At 40.2% G+C, this 14,521-nt stretch overlaps 1 protein-coding gene across 4 annotated transcripts in view; it reads left to right on the forward strand.

Moving 5' to 3' along the window:
• Positions 1-14,521, forward strand: part of LOC147269196 (protein diaphanous homolog 3-like) — a 172,904-nt gene that overhangs the window by 47,671 nt on the left and 110,712 nt on the right. For 3 of the 4 annotated variants that reach the window (XM_086180823.1, XM_086180839.1, XM_086180848.1), the window contains exons 17-18: positions 11,406-11,438; positions 14,476-14,521. The exon at positions 14,476-14,521 is cut by the window's right edge and continues 50 nt beyond it. In XM_086180823.1, coding sequence (XP_086036949.1) covers positions 11,406-11,438; positions 14,476-14,521 — 79 coding nt within the window. The remainder of the gene's footprint in view (positions 1-11,405; positions 11,439-14,475) is intronic. The other variant, XM_086180831.1, reaches the window with a different exon arrangement.

A 14,521-nucleotide genomic window follows, 5' to 3' on the forward strand; every position in this document is an offset into this window, starting at 1 on the left:
TGTGAAAGTGTACAGGCTTCATTCTAGAGTTGGTTGAGTCTCCTTAAAATGAGTGAGGTATATTTTTCAAATTGAGTAAATTGGTTGAAGAGTGAGAGAGTGAATTGGCTGGGGGACATTCTTTATTTTATTTTATTTTTTCATATGTTTCCTGTCTGAGCATTTAGGATGTGTTCTCAGTGGATGCCAGGCTCTCCAGATCAATGTAGCCCATTAAAGGGAAAGTCAAGGAAAGACGAGCTCCCTTCCTATCGCTGCCATGCTGTAAGAGATAATTAGACAGTCTATTTCCATATTATTATAATTGCTAGGGAAGAAAGCATAATTGTGTGGCTTTTGTCAGTTTCACAGGGAAATTTGAAAAGGGACTTGAAGAAAAAATATGGATGTGTGTGGGAGGGGTTTAACTGCATGGCTGAGTGGGTAAGGAGTGCCCATGAAAACAGCTGACAACTGACGTGTTGTCATGACTTCTCAAACTGATGTCATAAAGTGTACACCATCATTCAAACCCATGCTCCTTGTACAGTTCTCACCGCAATAACTCCGAGTACTTCTACACTACTTTGCTTGATCTCAGAACATGAACGTGGTTAATACATCTAAGGTGGATGTATTTCTGAGAACTGCACTAGCTTTTGTACTCTGCTATGCAAAGCATTTCGTAGGCTTTTTGAATTACGATGAGACAAAAGGAGCACAGGAGGATGGTGGACACCATCATAGAGGAATTAAGAGATTCAGAACTTGGGGGTGTGGGGATGAGAGGATTAACAAAACAGCATAGTAGGTGGTCTTTTTTACAATAATACAATACAGTAATTATTTAATATTTATTGAAATTTAAAGATGTTTGTTATATAAGGATTTATAGTTTCAGTCGTCTTGTGCTCAATATGTAAATAATCGAAGTTATCATTTGGTAAAAATATACGTCTTTTACCATCAAGTAAGTGCAGTCTAGTTGTGTTCATGGAGGCTCGGAGACTGAATTGTCTGCACTGTCTACAGGATTCAAAACTACTCCGCCGTTGGACATGAAACTTATTGGAGGGAAAGAAGAAACCATTATTTTTGTTGGGCAATATCATTTAATGTTGCCAAAAAAAAGTTTGCTTCTTTACATGGACCTTGTCGAAAGTCTGCACACTCTGAGTGCCCTTGTTAAAATGTAATATGTTTTGAGACTCGGCAACTATCAGAGTGGAGTGGCAGGATGTTATTCATACACACTGTCTAGTTAAAATCGCCCTCCATCAGTACACAGTATCTGTCCACGTCAAATAGACTTCTTCTCCCGCGGGTGTCTCACCCTCCACCCCTCTCTTTCTCCCTCCTTTTCTCTTCTCTCTCAGTACTGTTGCTGTTAGACGTCAAAGAACACCATTAGCTCTGAGATGATTTTACGTGGCTGCAGAAATTTTGTGCCATGATGAGAGAGCCTGTGAAATTCGTACTCATTTCATCGTTGCTGGCATCTGTTCACCAAGTATACACAGCTTCTTTTTTCTGTTCTGTTTTATAATTTCCAATTTCCACGTTCTGTCTTCAAAAAAATAGTTAATGTGTGTAAAAACTGGCCGCTCTGGTCTTTCATTGAACCAGGTTATGCCATCACCATCACCATGCATTAACCTAGACTGTTCATGTGTCCTGGATGGACACTGAATCCAAATCATGCTGAATTACAAATTAGCAACACGAAAATGTGATTCATATCATATCTAAACAGACTAAAGAGGTCACTGGTGTCTGTTTTGACAGGCTTTACACAGTTTACTGAGGAAGAGCCAAGATGGCTGCACACACGTTTATTTGCTAACTTTAATTAAAACAACGTGTGTGTAGGACGGGGTGGTGACAATGAGACGAGACATGGGAAACAGTCTTTAAGAAAACTAAAACAATTAACACTGCAGTGACATTTTGATTTGAAGCCAACAGCAATGTGAGTCAAAAACAGACAAGGTAATGTCTTGCTTCCCTTCTATTCTCTGTGCTCTCGCTTATACTGTCATTTAATATGACCGGATTTTTAATAGATCTGTTTCCCACTGCATAATTTTCTGTTTCTGTTGTAAGACAGTGGGACAAGTAAGAAATGTGGACTGACACACAGACCGTTAACACCACAAGTCAACTGCCAGCAGTCACTTCTAAGCTGCTGCTAGGATTTTTAGATCTCAACATTCTGACACGATCCCCATAAACAGACAATGGCTGTAATCGCTAAGCTTTGTCCAGAAAGTCACTAGAATTGTCGGCGGTGTTGTAAATTAGTCAATTATTGACAGCCCCTTTGTATTAGTCATTTATCTTTTGATAAATGCTAAATGTGTTAAAAAGAAATCAGTATTCGAATAATTTTTGGCCACAATCCCCATGTTTTCTCTTCCTGTAAAAGGATTCGAATATTTGATGCTTCATCATTCTCTCGGCGGTGTGTGCTAATTTTACATCCAGTGAAAGTGCTTTGATGGCCGATAAACAGTTGATAAATTGTTTTGAGCATCACACAACCCTGGTGAAATGACCCGTTTCACGACCGTAATGGGATTCATTTGGTCTGATAACATTTGGGAAATCTGAAGGGGCATATGTTTAGATATCTTCATCCACATTTTTTTGAAGAGAGCTCATCAGAAGTAGTCTCTTCAGGCTGCATAAGGCTCCAGTGCGCGTGCTCTGTCATTGACTAATCTAAATCAGATCGTCTAATCAAGAGTGTCCACCTCGCTTTGTTTCTACTGCATACTTTTAAATATACCAAAAAGCATGTCTTCCTCCTCCTCATAGTGTGTTTTCTTCCTATCGCTTGTGTGTGTATGTGTGTTAAGTCTTCTCTGCCCCCCCCCTTCTGCTTCATTGTTTCCCCCTCACCGTTTCTGCTTCCGTTTCTCAAGCATCAGCACCTCAATTTATTCCCAATTTGTGTTTTTATGTTCTCATATCACCAAAGTAATGGGCTTGCTCGTTAAAAACATATTTGCTTTTGCGACTTTTTCCTGCTTTGATTTTTCATCCAAGCATGTAGGTTGTACATGATGGCTGGGTGGGAGTGGGAGTGGTGGTGGTGAAGGGCTGAGAGCAACATGTTTGCAACAGCAGAGAGAGAAAGAGAGAGAGAGAGGGAGAGAGAGAGAGAGAGAGAGAAGTGGAAATATTGCAAATGACTTTAGAGATGGATGATTTAGGTTGTCATCAATCCTTTGAATGACTTGGGAAATGTGAGGGTGGCTTAACAACTGTTCACATCAGACTGGTCCTGTCATATAGTGAAATTGAATGGAGATAATAATGCCTCATACCTGATATGACTGTGGAGTCAGAAAGTACTAATCAGAGAACACACGCATACACATCCAGTGACCATTGGCAGGTCTTCAGAAGGCCTTTAGAGGGCACTACTCCACTGAGAATAGAGCCACTGCTCTAATTCCCCCTACAGGGCAGGACACAGACTGATTAACAGAGGTTCCTAATCAACTACTGATCTATTAATGTATGAGTTATATCAATGAAAGTTTAAATACTTATTTTAAATGAATGCAATCACAATATTAATTGCTATCACAAATTCAGTACCTTGAATAGATGTGCTCTAAACTGTGGAAGTGCATCCTCTATGCAAATCCAGTAATTAATTGAATAACCAGTGGCAAAACAAAACAACACATTGTCTAAAAACTGAATGTGTGTGTCTCACCCATGGACTCGATACACAGTGAATGATCAGACCCATTGCTATGGTAAAACTGTCAATGATAGGGTTAAAAATGACTCACCACTGTCATGATACAACATGATATTTACTTTCTTTCTCTGTTGAGTATTATTTCTCCTTTATATGCTGCTATTTTTATAAAATTTCCTATTAGTAAATGTTTTTTGAATGAAGTATCATGTGAGGGGAGAGAGTTATAACCGTGCATGCATAATGTCAAAGAAAAGTTGAATCCAGTTGCAAGAAGGCATCCTGATTGATTTACTAAATCCAGAGAGGGAAAGAAGGAGCCATTACAGTGGTGGTTACATTTTATTAGGAGTCTAAATTGTAGCAAAATGAGATCATTTAAATCTGTAAAGAAACTTCAGCTGTTTCTGATGCATCGGTCTGCAGGATATGATCTTGAGTGGACGTGGTGTCACTCAGAGCATGAGCAATCCTTGGGATGTAACATTTGCCATTTGTTGACGTCAAAGATAAAACAGATCCAAACCATACTGAGATGTTTCCATTTGTGAAGTGCTTGATTCTGCTCTGCCTTCATAGCATTCAAAGTGTACAGTTCCAAAGCTAATCAATATAATGTAGTAATTGTGATTTCTGAGTGAATAGTTTCTGGCCCTAGTCTCTCTCAACTCCTCTGCAGCTTTTACTTACTTCATCCTCTTATATGATTCCAAGTATATGTTATGCCAATTTCTATCTTAAAAGCTGTATGTTTACATATTGATGCTCCTGCAGGGACAGTTTTAGTCTGAGAAACAGAGTCTGAATCCAGCCAAATGCAGCTTGCAAAAAAAACTTAAATTGTTTTGTATTTCTAATAATGAGGAGGCTGAGTGAAGAAGGCTACACAGATTAAAAAGTATACATAACTAAATCACAAAGTCCCTTGTTCTCAAACCTAACAAAGTATTGATGCTCTCAAGTGTAGATGGCGGGATATGTCTTGCAGGATAAAAGAGTTCTAGTGACGCAGGATGAGAATAAGTTACGGAGCAGGTGTGCCTGCTACAGTTTTGGAGCCTGAGCTCTCTACTTGTGCAAACATTTACTCGGCAGTCAGCAGATTAAAATTTACACGTCAAATGGAAAATCTACTGGCATTTGGTGCTTAATGGGTGTTAGTTTCAGACCTTGCTTAGAAACGATCTTTGTATTGCAGGGGTAGAGGAGAGGAGGAAAAGAGAGAGAAGCCTAATGAAGTCTGTTAATTTGCTGCTATCAGAATGAAAGTCTCAGACTAATTATGGCCCTGGGTCATCCAGTCTGGATCACAAGGAGAGGTGGCCCTGGCTGGTTCACTTTGATTAGCTCCATCAAAACACAGCTCCTCACTTCATTACTGTGATCCCCCCCTTTGTCTAGCGCTCACTGGTACCTGTACACCCGCATCTCTGGATGGGAGAATCGTCAATGTGCAAACAGACCATTCAAGTGGTCATTTCAGTATTAGTCAGGATGGTGGAGTGTGGATTAATACGGCAGGAAAAAAAAGGGGGGGGGGTGAAGGGAGGTGAGCAACAGTGCAAGTCGCTACCAAATGTGTCTTGGGGTTTCTGTCAGGCTGAGTGCAGTTCAAGGCGTTGTTGGTTCAGAACCACGTAGTGAGTCAACAGTCAGAGTGAGCAGTTGGTTTGACTGTTCATCCCCTGTCTGTTGACTCTAAAGTTGACAGATGTGTCAGAATGGAGGATTTGTTCACTAGCTGCAGACCGTGTTCCTCCTTGTACTTGATTTTTCTTCAGGCAAAGGTTTATGTGTGGCTGTGCACTTATTATATTCAGTCACTGGCACACTTAAAGAAAACTAAACCAGTATAATACAGTAGCTGTACAATAAAGCCTCCTTTCATCAAGATGTCCCATTTCTTTTGAACCTGTTCTGGAGGGTTGTTGATTTATTTCAGTGGTTATTTAAGGGGTCTTCCAATTTTTTGCCGACCCTAAGTGGTGAACACAGCCCAGTTGAATCCACTTAAAAATGGCCGTGAGAATAATAGTATACCATACTCTGATAGGGGCGTATAGATTTGTACTTTGTGTAGTCTGTATTCCACACTTTTGCTTGGTAGATTGATGCTTTTATAGAACTTGAAGGAAGTAATAAACCCACTTCTGTTGATTTGTCTGTTAGCAGGATTATACAAAAACTAGCTGGTGCATTGTCACCACATTTGGTGAAGGGTTGTAATTTGGGGAAAGGAAATAACACATTTAATCTTTTGGCATATCTTTTGAATATGGTGGAAAACAACGTTTATTTATTTATTCATTTTTTACATCGGCTGTGGCCAGGTTATACAATTTAAAGATTAACCTTCTAGTTGTATTTGAAGCATTCCTGTAAACATCTTTCTCCTGCATACGCACTCAAGCCAATGTAAGGTGACAGAAGATCAAATGATTAATCGGGCAGAACAGTCAGAGACAGAAAACCCAGGCCTAATGATCCACTGTGATCAAATCTGATTTTGAATATGTTTGATCTGCCAGCAGAACCTTAGACTGTTTCTCTGAATGCTTTGGGGTTTACAGTGATGTTCAGCACAGAGCATGTTGGATAAGTCAGCATAATCAAAACAAACTGTCCGGGGTTTGGATGTCCACCCAGGCCATACGCCTACACCTTTTCCATATGAATGTAGGTCAGGCGGACCATTGCGTTTCTTTGTGAGGTAGCTGGATTCTCAAGATCACACAAGAATCCATGACCTTGTTGCTGCTCTGATGGTTGTGTGGCATCCCAGCGAGGAACTGCAGTCAGCTATTGACTTGGTTTCGGTGTCGGCAGCAAGACCGTTTGTTCAAAACAACATCAGCAGATTCTGAAAAAATTAGCATTGATACTGCTATAGCATCAGCTATATCAGAGCTGGGGAGTATTTATCTTTGAAAGAAGAGCAAAGAGCACCATCGAATGTAAAACACCTTTTCATTCCTCAACTGGCTTCAGTTTCTATGTCAGTTTATTGATCTGATTGGTGGAACTTCCTCCAATCACGAGTACCTCTTGAAATTGTCTACCCTTTTCCAAACTGGCTTCCCAGATGGTTCTGTGTAACAAACCATCTGGCCTGTCAGGTTACCCTCACGTACTTGCAGAAATGAAAGTACAACACCGGCTTAAATCAACACCTCTCACAAACATTTAATAAAAACTGAACATCATAATCCTCATGAAGGGGAGGATTTATTTCAGAGCTGCATTATAACACTACATTAGTTTTATCTACAGCACTGCATGTGCACTTTATAAATTGGCAAGCGCCTGTATGCATGATGTTTCTGAGACCCCTGAATTGTCCCTGCAACAAACTCCCGTAATAGCAGTAATTTAAACTTTATCTGCATGGCTGCCTTGATTGGCTATTGGAAGCAACACAATGATTTAATTACCCTGCTAAGACTGTTGCCCTCTCAACTTTCCTTTTGCGGTGCTTGTGGATCTGCACCCTCTCAGGTGGAAATGATTGTGTTACTACATCATGCCATAAATAATGAAGCGTCATCAAGATAAAAGTCAACGGGAGGGTAGGATTTCTCCTTTGGAAGTTAGAGAGTTAAGATTGGATGAAATGGTGGATGTACCCTACCTCTTTTGATAACACCTCGTAGTATTACTTATCAAAAGTATATTCTGCATTTGATGTAAGTGTTAGGATTGTGTGTGTGTGTGTGTGTGTGTGTGTGTGTGTGTGAGAGAGAGAGAGAGAGAGAGAGAGAGGGAGAGAGAGAGAGACTGTGATGGTAGATTGGTGCTTAAAGGCATTTTCACTTATTAGAAATTCATTCTGATAAGATGTGCTGGTTTAAGTGTAGTAGGCAGGGGACAAGGAGACTGTGTGTGCGTGTGTGTGTGTGTGTGCGCGTGTGTGTGTGCACGTGTGTGTGTGTGTGTGTGTGTGTGTGTGTGTGTGTGTGTGTGTTAGTGGGTTGGTTTTGAGGTGTTACTTGTTTGTCTCTGAGGTCTGCCTGTCATGTACAGCATCAGTCATGCTCTTTCACAGCAGTTTTATTTCATCCACCATTCCCTTTAGTGGCTTGACGGCACAATTCACTGATACTACCTTGTAGGAAATGCTACTGTTTGGGAATCTTGTGTGTGTGTGTGTGTGTGTGTGTGTGTGTGTGTGTGTGTGTTTGAGTTTAAAGGCACTTGACAAAACATTTGACAATCGAGAAGCTTGCAGACAGAGATTGGATCAAAATCAGTCTGCAGAATTATTGTGAGTGATGTCTGTTTTATGACATTCTGTCTCTGCTTCCTCATTTGATCCTGAACTAACCATTTTGTTTCTTAGAAGCTAAATGACCCTTTTCCTTTCTTATGCACATGAGACTTTGATGTTATTGTTGATATAATTGTAGTCAGTTACCACCCCACAATTTCGTGACCACGATGGAGCACTATCAATGTTAGAAATGTTAGCTCACCTCCGTAACCACAGTATGAATCAGTTTCTGCAAAGTTTCTGATGCCACTTAGATTCACAGTGTACTTCAAACAATTTCTGAAGTTTGAAATGTGAAGTTAGGAAATAGAGCAGTCATCACTGCTCAGGTCTGGTCCATGGATCATAGTTGCATTTGAGGCCACAGATCTGCTACATTCTATTTTGAGATGTACTTTAACCTGAGCTACTCCTCTCTCGGTGTAGAGACAGAGAGCGGGAGCCTGATGAAGACTCCTTGGTTGAATAATGTTTTAAACTACATTTGTATTAAATAATCCTGATGCTTGGTTCAGCTCACGCCTGCTGGCCGCAGGGCTTGCAATACACTGGTGGAAACCCTGCAAATAATCCATACCATCTAAACTTCCTGCCCCAGACTCCATTCATAAATATTAAGTTTAATACTCAACTGTTGTTTCCTTCCAAAACCATAATACATGGGCGTATACAGCACTGGTGCGACCCCCTGAATCACCCCGGGGGAACCCCTTCACTGCACCGTCTCTAATGGTTAGTGATATGTTACGATGGCTTTGAAATACCTGAGCTTTCACTGCTGGTATTTACTTATTTAGCTGCTGAGATGAATGAAATGCTTCGAATAACAAACAAACAGCTTTTCATTGTTGTTTCATTCATTCATCTCAGCAAATAAATAAGTAAATACCTGAGCTTTCACTGCTGGTATTTATTTATTTAGTTGCTGACATGAATGAATGAAACAATGATGACAAACTGTTTGTTAATAGAAGAATTTCTGGTGCTTTTAGCTTTCTTGAAAACAGCTTGTTCAAATACTCCATATTGATTGTGTTGGGATATCAAAATATTTGCACAGAAGACCAGATAACCGTGAGCATTGTTAGGGTAAGCCAGCCCACAGTCCACCCCTCTATGTATATTGTTGTAGGTCTAACATAATGTAGCAAATAAGGAATGACTATTAAAAGCCATTTTCTCACTCACTATGAATGAAGCCTGTTGTAACATTGGCTTAACAGCAGCGGCACAGACGTTGCGCAGCTACTACTGTATATCGAGGTTTGAAACAGAAGGGTGCTGCCGTTGCTGTATTGGTGAAATACTTGGTATTACTCTAAGTGCAGGTGCACCCATATTGAGCCAGAACGATCACATGCAAACTCCAAATGTAGTGATTCACATGGATAGTTGGTAACTTCGTGTAATGAATGGGTTATTCCTTCGTCTGGGGTGGGAGGCTAATTTTGACTGTTGATGAGTGTGGTCTCTCCACATGCAGTAGATCAGTTAGGAGAGAGGTGCAGAAGTGGCAAAAGGCTGTGGGTTTTTTTTTTTCCACTATGCTGTCAACTGAATCTCCAAACTCTCCTGCAAAAGTTCAGTATTTTTCAGTGTACACAAGGGCAAATACTAGATAACAATAACTAAGGAGGAGTTTCGCAAACCCTTCTGAACTCACTGATGTTTCTATAGGAAATTCATGGGTTCACAGACGTCAGTATGTGGGGAAAAAAAGGGCATCAACGACCACAAAGATGGTATGTTGAAAAACTTCACATCAGTCAGTTTAACCAGCCTTCATTTGAAAGTTGAAGAGTCAGAAATGCCAAAATTTGAGAAATGTTTACTCGAGTGACTTCAAACTTAAAGTACACTCCCTTAGTTGCCCTGCAATACACCTGCCAGGTTTGAAGCAGATCTGATGAGTGGTTTTGAGGAAAGGGAAAGGAGACACACACATACACACACACACACATAAATACTCACCTCTTTTATTAGAGCGATATCTACCTGTCATGTTTATTTTCTTGAGCTGTCTCTTGCAACAATAGCAACTACAACGTTGCGTCATGTTTGCACACAAATGTGTTTCCAAATCTTCTGGCCACTGGATCCTGAAGTATATCATCTCTCCACGCGGACAGAGTCCAGTGTTTCTCCTTCTTTCTCCTGTCGACCTGTAATGCGATACAGACTCCTCGCTGCTCTGCAATCACAAGTGCGTCCTTATCTTCCTCTTTACCTTGATGATAGAACCATCTGATACAGCAGTCGCATCTCACTCTGATTGATTAACCAGTGACCTCTGACCCCCTGCGGGACATTTTAATTGGCTGATGTATAACGAGCAAGCTCCCACGAAGAAGTGCTGTATTGAAGGTGGGGGGGGGGGGGTTGTATTGAAGATGGCAATCTAATTTGTGGATTTAACACCTGAGGCAGCATGGTGAGAATATGCACGTCTGCAATATGACTTCCCGTCATTGCACTGCCGCGCGCGTGTGTGTGAGTGTGTGTGCCAGTGTGTTTTGGTATAATAAATGGGATTCTGGAAGGCTATAAGCTATGATGAGGGGATCAATACAACATCTTAATGCAGTCAGCTAGAGGCTTTCTTGAGTCGGCTCCTTATATTGTGTCCTAATACCCAATGACTTCAAATTCAAAATTACATTCCAGCAAAAATTAAAGAATTAAACTTGAATATTGTAAACACAACATCTTTGCTTTGTCATCATTTTCATGATTAAGTGATGAAGTGGTTAATCTTTCAAATGTCAAGAAATTTTGAAAAATGTCCATTGCAAAATCCATCCATCACTCCATCCGTTTTCTACTGCTTATCCTGTTAAGGGTGGGGGTGGGTTGTGGGGGGGGAGGGTGGAGCCTATCCCAGCAGCCTTCAGGTGAGAGGCGGGGTTCACCCTGGACAGGTCACCAGTCCATCACAGGACCAACACATAGAGACAGACAACCATTCACACTCACAGTCACACCTACAGTCAATTTAGAGTATCAATCAGCCTCGTCCCCTCTTGATGTCTTTGGACTGTGGGAGGAAGCTGGAGTACCAGAGAGAACCCACACAGGAACAGGGAGAACATGCAGACTCACACAGAAAGATCCTGTGTTAAGTGTTGCAGCCCTAGAACTGGTCTGAGAGAACAAATTCTAGATTTGTATTGTTTTTTGGACATTTGGCCCAAATTCAAATGTCTTTCAATGCGTCTGGGCCTTTGCTTATAAACTGAAACTCATTTCATTATTGGCTGCTGTTGATTACTCAGTTCAGTCTTTAACTACTGTTAGAAATGCATTGTGCTTCCCTCATCACACTTGTATATCTGTGACTCTTGTTTCCTATAAAATGTTCTTATCATCTGTTTATTTTCTCTTTTCTCCGGTGCCCACCTTCCTTGTCTACATGTCCTTTTTTCACCCTTTCTTACTCATTGAAAGACTTTGAGGAGAATGTAACAACTGAGGAGCCACGTAAGTCAGTCAGTGTGATAATTTTTGTCGTGTGCTGCTGTAACTGTACATATGTCAACACGTAAAGTGGAGCTCATGGTACGCCCCTTCACTTTGGAACCAGAATACAAAATCCTTGAAAGAACACAGTGTCCTAGTAGAACAGTTGGTGTACCTGTGAATATCTCTCCTCTCCTCTCTTCTCCTCTCCTCTCCTCTCTTCCCCTCTCCCACCATAATTACAACACCAAGACAATTACCCAGGATACTCCTGGGATGCACATTTTGTTCTCTTAATCGGGTGTCTTAAATAATTAAAACCAACCATGAACTCTCTCTTTTTTTTTTTTTTTGCGAGCATGGCTCAAGAGGGTTGTGGGGTGTTTTGTGTTTTTATTTGTTTCCTGTTGTCAGATTTGTACTCCAGATCTCCTCTCAACCAATAGAACTAGAAGCTCTCTCAGACCCTACATTTACCTTTAACTAGATTTACTTGCCTGAGCGATGCTGTATTTATAGAACTGCCACTCCAGTGGAGCACCAGCACTGTACTCTGATGTGATCACAACAATTCCTCTTAATCCCTTTAGCCATGCCCTTCCGCCAGCGTGGCATCCCGTCATGGTGGATTGTGTCCTCATTTATTTGGAAAAATATGCAAACATACAGAGAAAAATAATCGTGTCTGATTTTAAACAGCAGGAAGCTATAAAGTTGGTGTAACGGCTATGGTTGGCAAATACAGCAGATGATTTAATTTATTGTTTAGTCCTCTATTTGAGACATGCAATTACAAAACAAAAAAGTATTGAAAAATGTGATATTTCTCCATTAGAGAGTGAATTGGACTAGATTGTTCTTTTTTTCCCCAACATAACCTGAGTAACCTGAACTATTTAATTCGTGCTGCCTTGTTTTGTGGTATAACCTTATTTAATGAATGAGTAATAATTAAACAGAGCTACAGACATTTCAGCAGGTGCAAAAGCAATATTCATCTACAGAAGTACCTGCCGCATTACACTGAAAAAAAATCATAATTATTCTTTCTTTTTTGTTAATCTGATTCCAAACACGTCTACTGATACAAATACTACATAATATCATTATCATTGCCATTGTTTGCAGTATGTTTATGGTAGGTTGCGAAAATCCACACACACACCAGTTCTTATTAAAAGTGCAAAGGGTAAACACAATTGAATTAAATTTAAACATCCCAAATAGGGCTGTAGCGATACACTAATCTTGTGATACGATACGATACGATACACGATATTAGGCTCACGATACGATATATATCGCGATATTCAGCTCACGATCCAATTCAATACACTCACATCCGTTTCTGAAAGATTTTAAAGGGACCAAGTGATTTTGGTGACATCTTGTGAGAGTTCCATTGGCCTGGATTGAATTAACTGAACTGAAAGCATCAATTACACAATATATGGCTCTGACTGGCAGCTTGCAAAAGCTGGACAAAATGAATCAAAGATGTGTTGAGAAAATTATTTTCATTTATTGAAACTGAGTGCAAATTGTAGCTTTCAAGCTTTTGAAAAGTAAAGTGAACAATGGAGAGTTAAAGTGCAGCAAATTGCATTCTTTGGAAGCTTTTTTGATTTTTACTGAACATAGGAGGTAGCCACTAGCCAGTCGAGCCACCAGGTTAACTAAAGATGAACCATAGCAGCCAATAATTCAATTCACGGGTGACAATAGCATAGCCAGGCTCCATCACGTTCACCATGCACTTAAAGCTGGTGTTTTCCACCACCGAATAAGGTCTCAAATCCTGAAAAATAAAGTAGGCAATGTACACCATCACTGTCCAGCATGGTTTGTTTCGGGTCGCGCCGCAGCTTCTTTGGCTTGGTGTCTGTTAGCATTTCCTTGTCCGGGTGATGACATTTTAGGTGGGTATTAGGTTGGTGGTATTTCCAGAGGACTTAACGTTTGTGTGACACAGCTCACAAACCGCCATACTTTTGTCTCAATCGTTGCTTTCCTTTTTGTTTTTGAACCCAAAATGCTCCCACACATCTGCGTTTCAGCATGCAGGTGCTGGATTTGTACTCGCCACCATTCTCCTGAATCTTTCTAATCGGATGAGAAAGGCATCGGCGTCTGGCTAACTAGAAATGCTCTACAGCGACACCAGCAGCTGGCAGACCTAATTGCTCTTTCTGCAAAGTGCGGGACACGAGGGATTTGAATGGGGCTTAAAGTATCGATACTCGCAGCTTAAAAATCGATACTCTCTGGGGAAACAAAATATCGATAGATATCGCAGAATCGATAAAATTGCTCAGCCCTTAGCCCAAGCAATCTTTTGAACTTCATGGATTGGCACCGTGTCTCATTATGCGTTGTGGTGAGTTCATGGTCCAATCTCTGGAATGGAATCTGGATCAGTACGGCGAGCAACACAATTGTTCCTCTAATCTGTGTAACCTCAGAGTCTGTACCTGATTCTGGTATTCCTGATCTACAAAAACAGATGTATTATCACAGTCTTCTCCACAGAGGCTCCAGACACAACGACACAAAATAATTTACACTCTCACGTAAATTACAATCCCTTTGCACCAAATTATATTTAATGCAGCACACAAATGATGCAAATTTAATTTGTTTTTTCTAGTCAGTTTTTTTTTTCTTAAAAGACTTCAAACAGGCTAGATTAGATTCCTTATTTCCTTGTTATTGACATAAATATTTGTTTTTTTATATATAAAACACAGAAAAACACCAAATTTCTATCATTGGGAATTTTTTTTAGCTGGAAGACTTAAATGATTAGTTTATATTTCAAAAAGTTGCTATATCTATTTTGTAAATTTATCAACAAATTCAATGTATCTGTCAACACTCAATGAATAAAAAAACATTCCAGTTAATTTTTCCCTCTTTTTGGTCATGTTTGGGGGAAAAAAAAAACAAAAGATACCAAAACCACATCATTTCACTGCACCTGATGTCTCTGTATTGCTGACATATACACACAAATGTGCTGCTGTGTTGATATTAATTCAGTTTTTCCTGTCTTCATCAGCCAAAAAAGAAGAGGAGGATCCGGAGGATAAGAAATCCATAAAGAA

Source organism: Aulostomus chinensis, chromosome 2 (genome assembly GCF_037954235.1).
Source record: "Aulostomus chinensis isolate RoL2024-O1b breed Wild chromosome 2, RoL_Achi_v1.0, whole genome shotgun sequence".
Classification (NCBI taxonomy): Eukaryota; Metazoa; Chordata; class Actinopteri; order Syngnathiformes; family Aulostomidae; genus Aulostomus; species Aulostomus chinensis.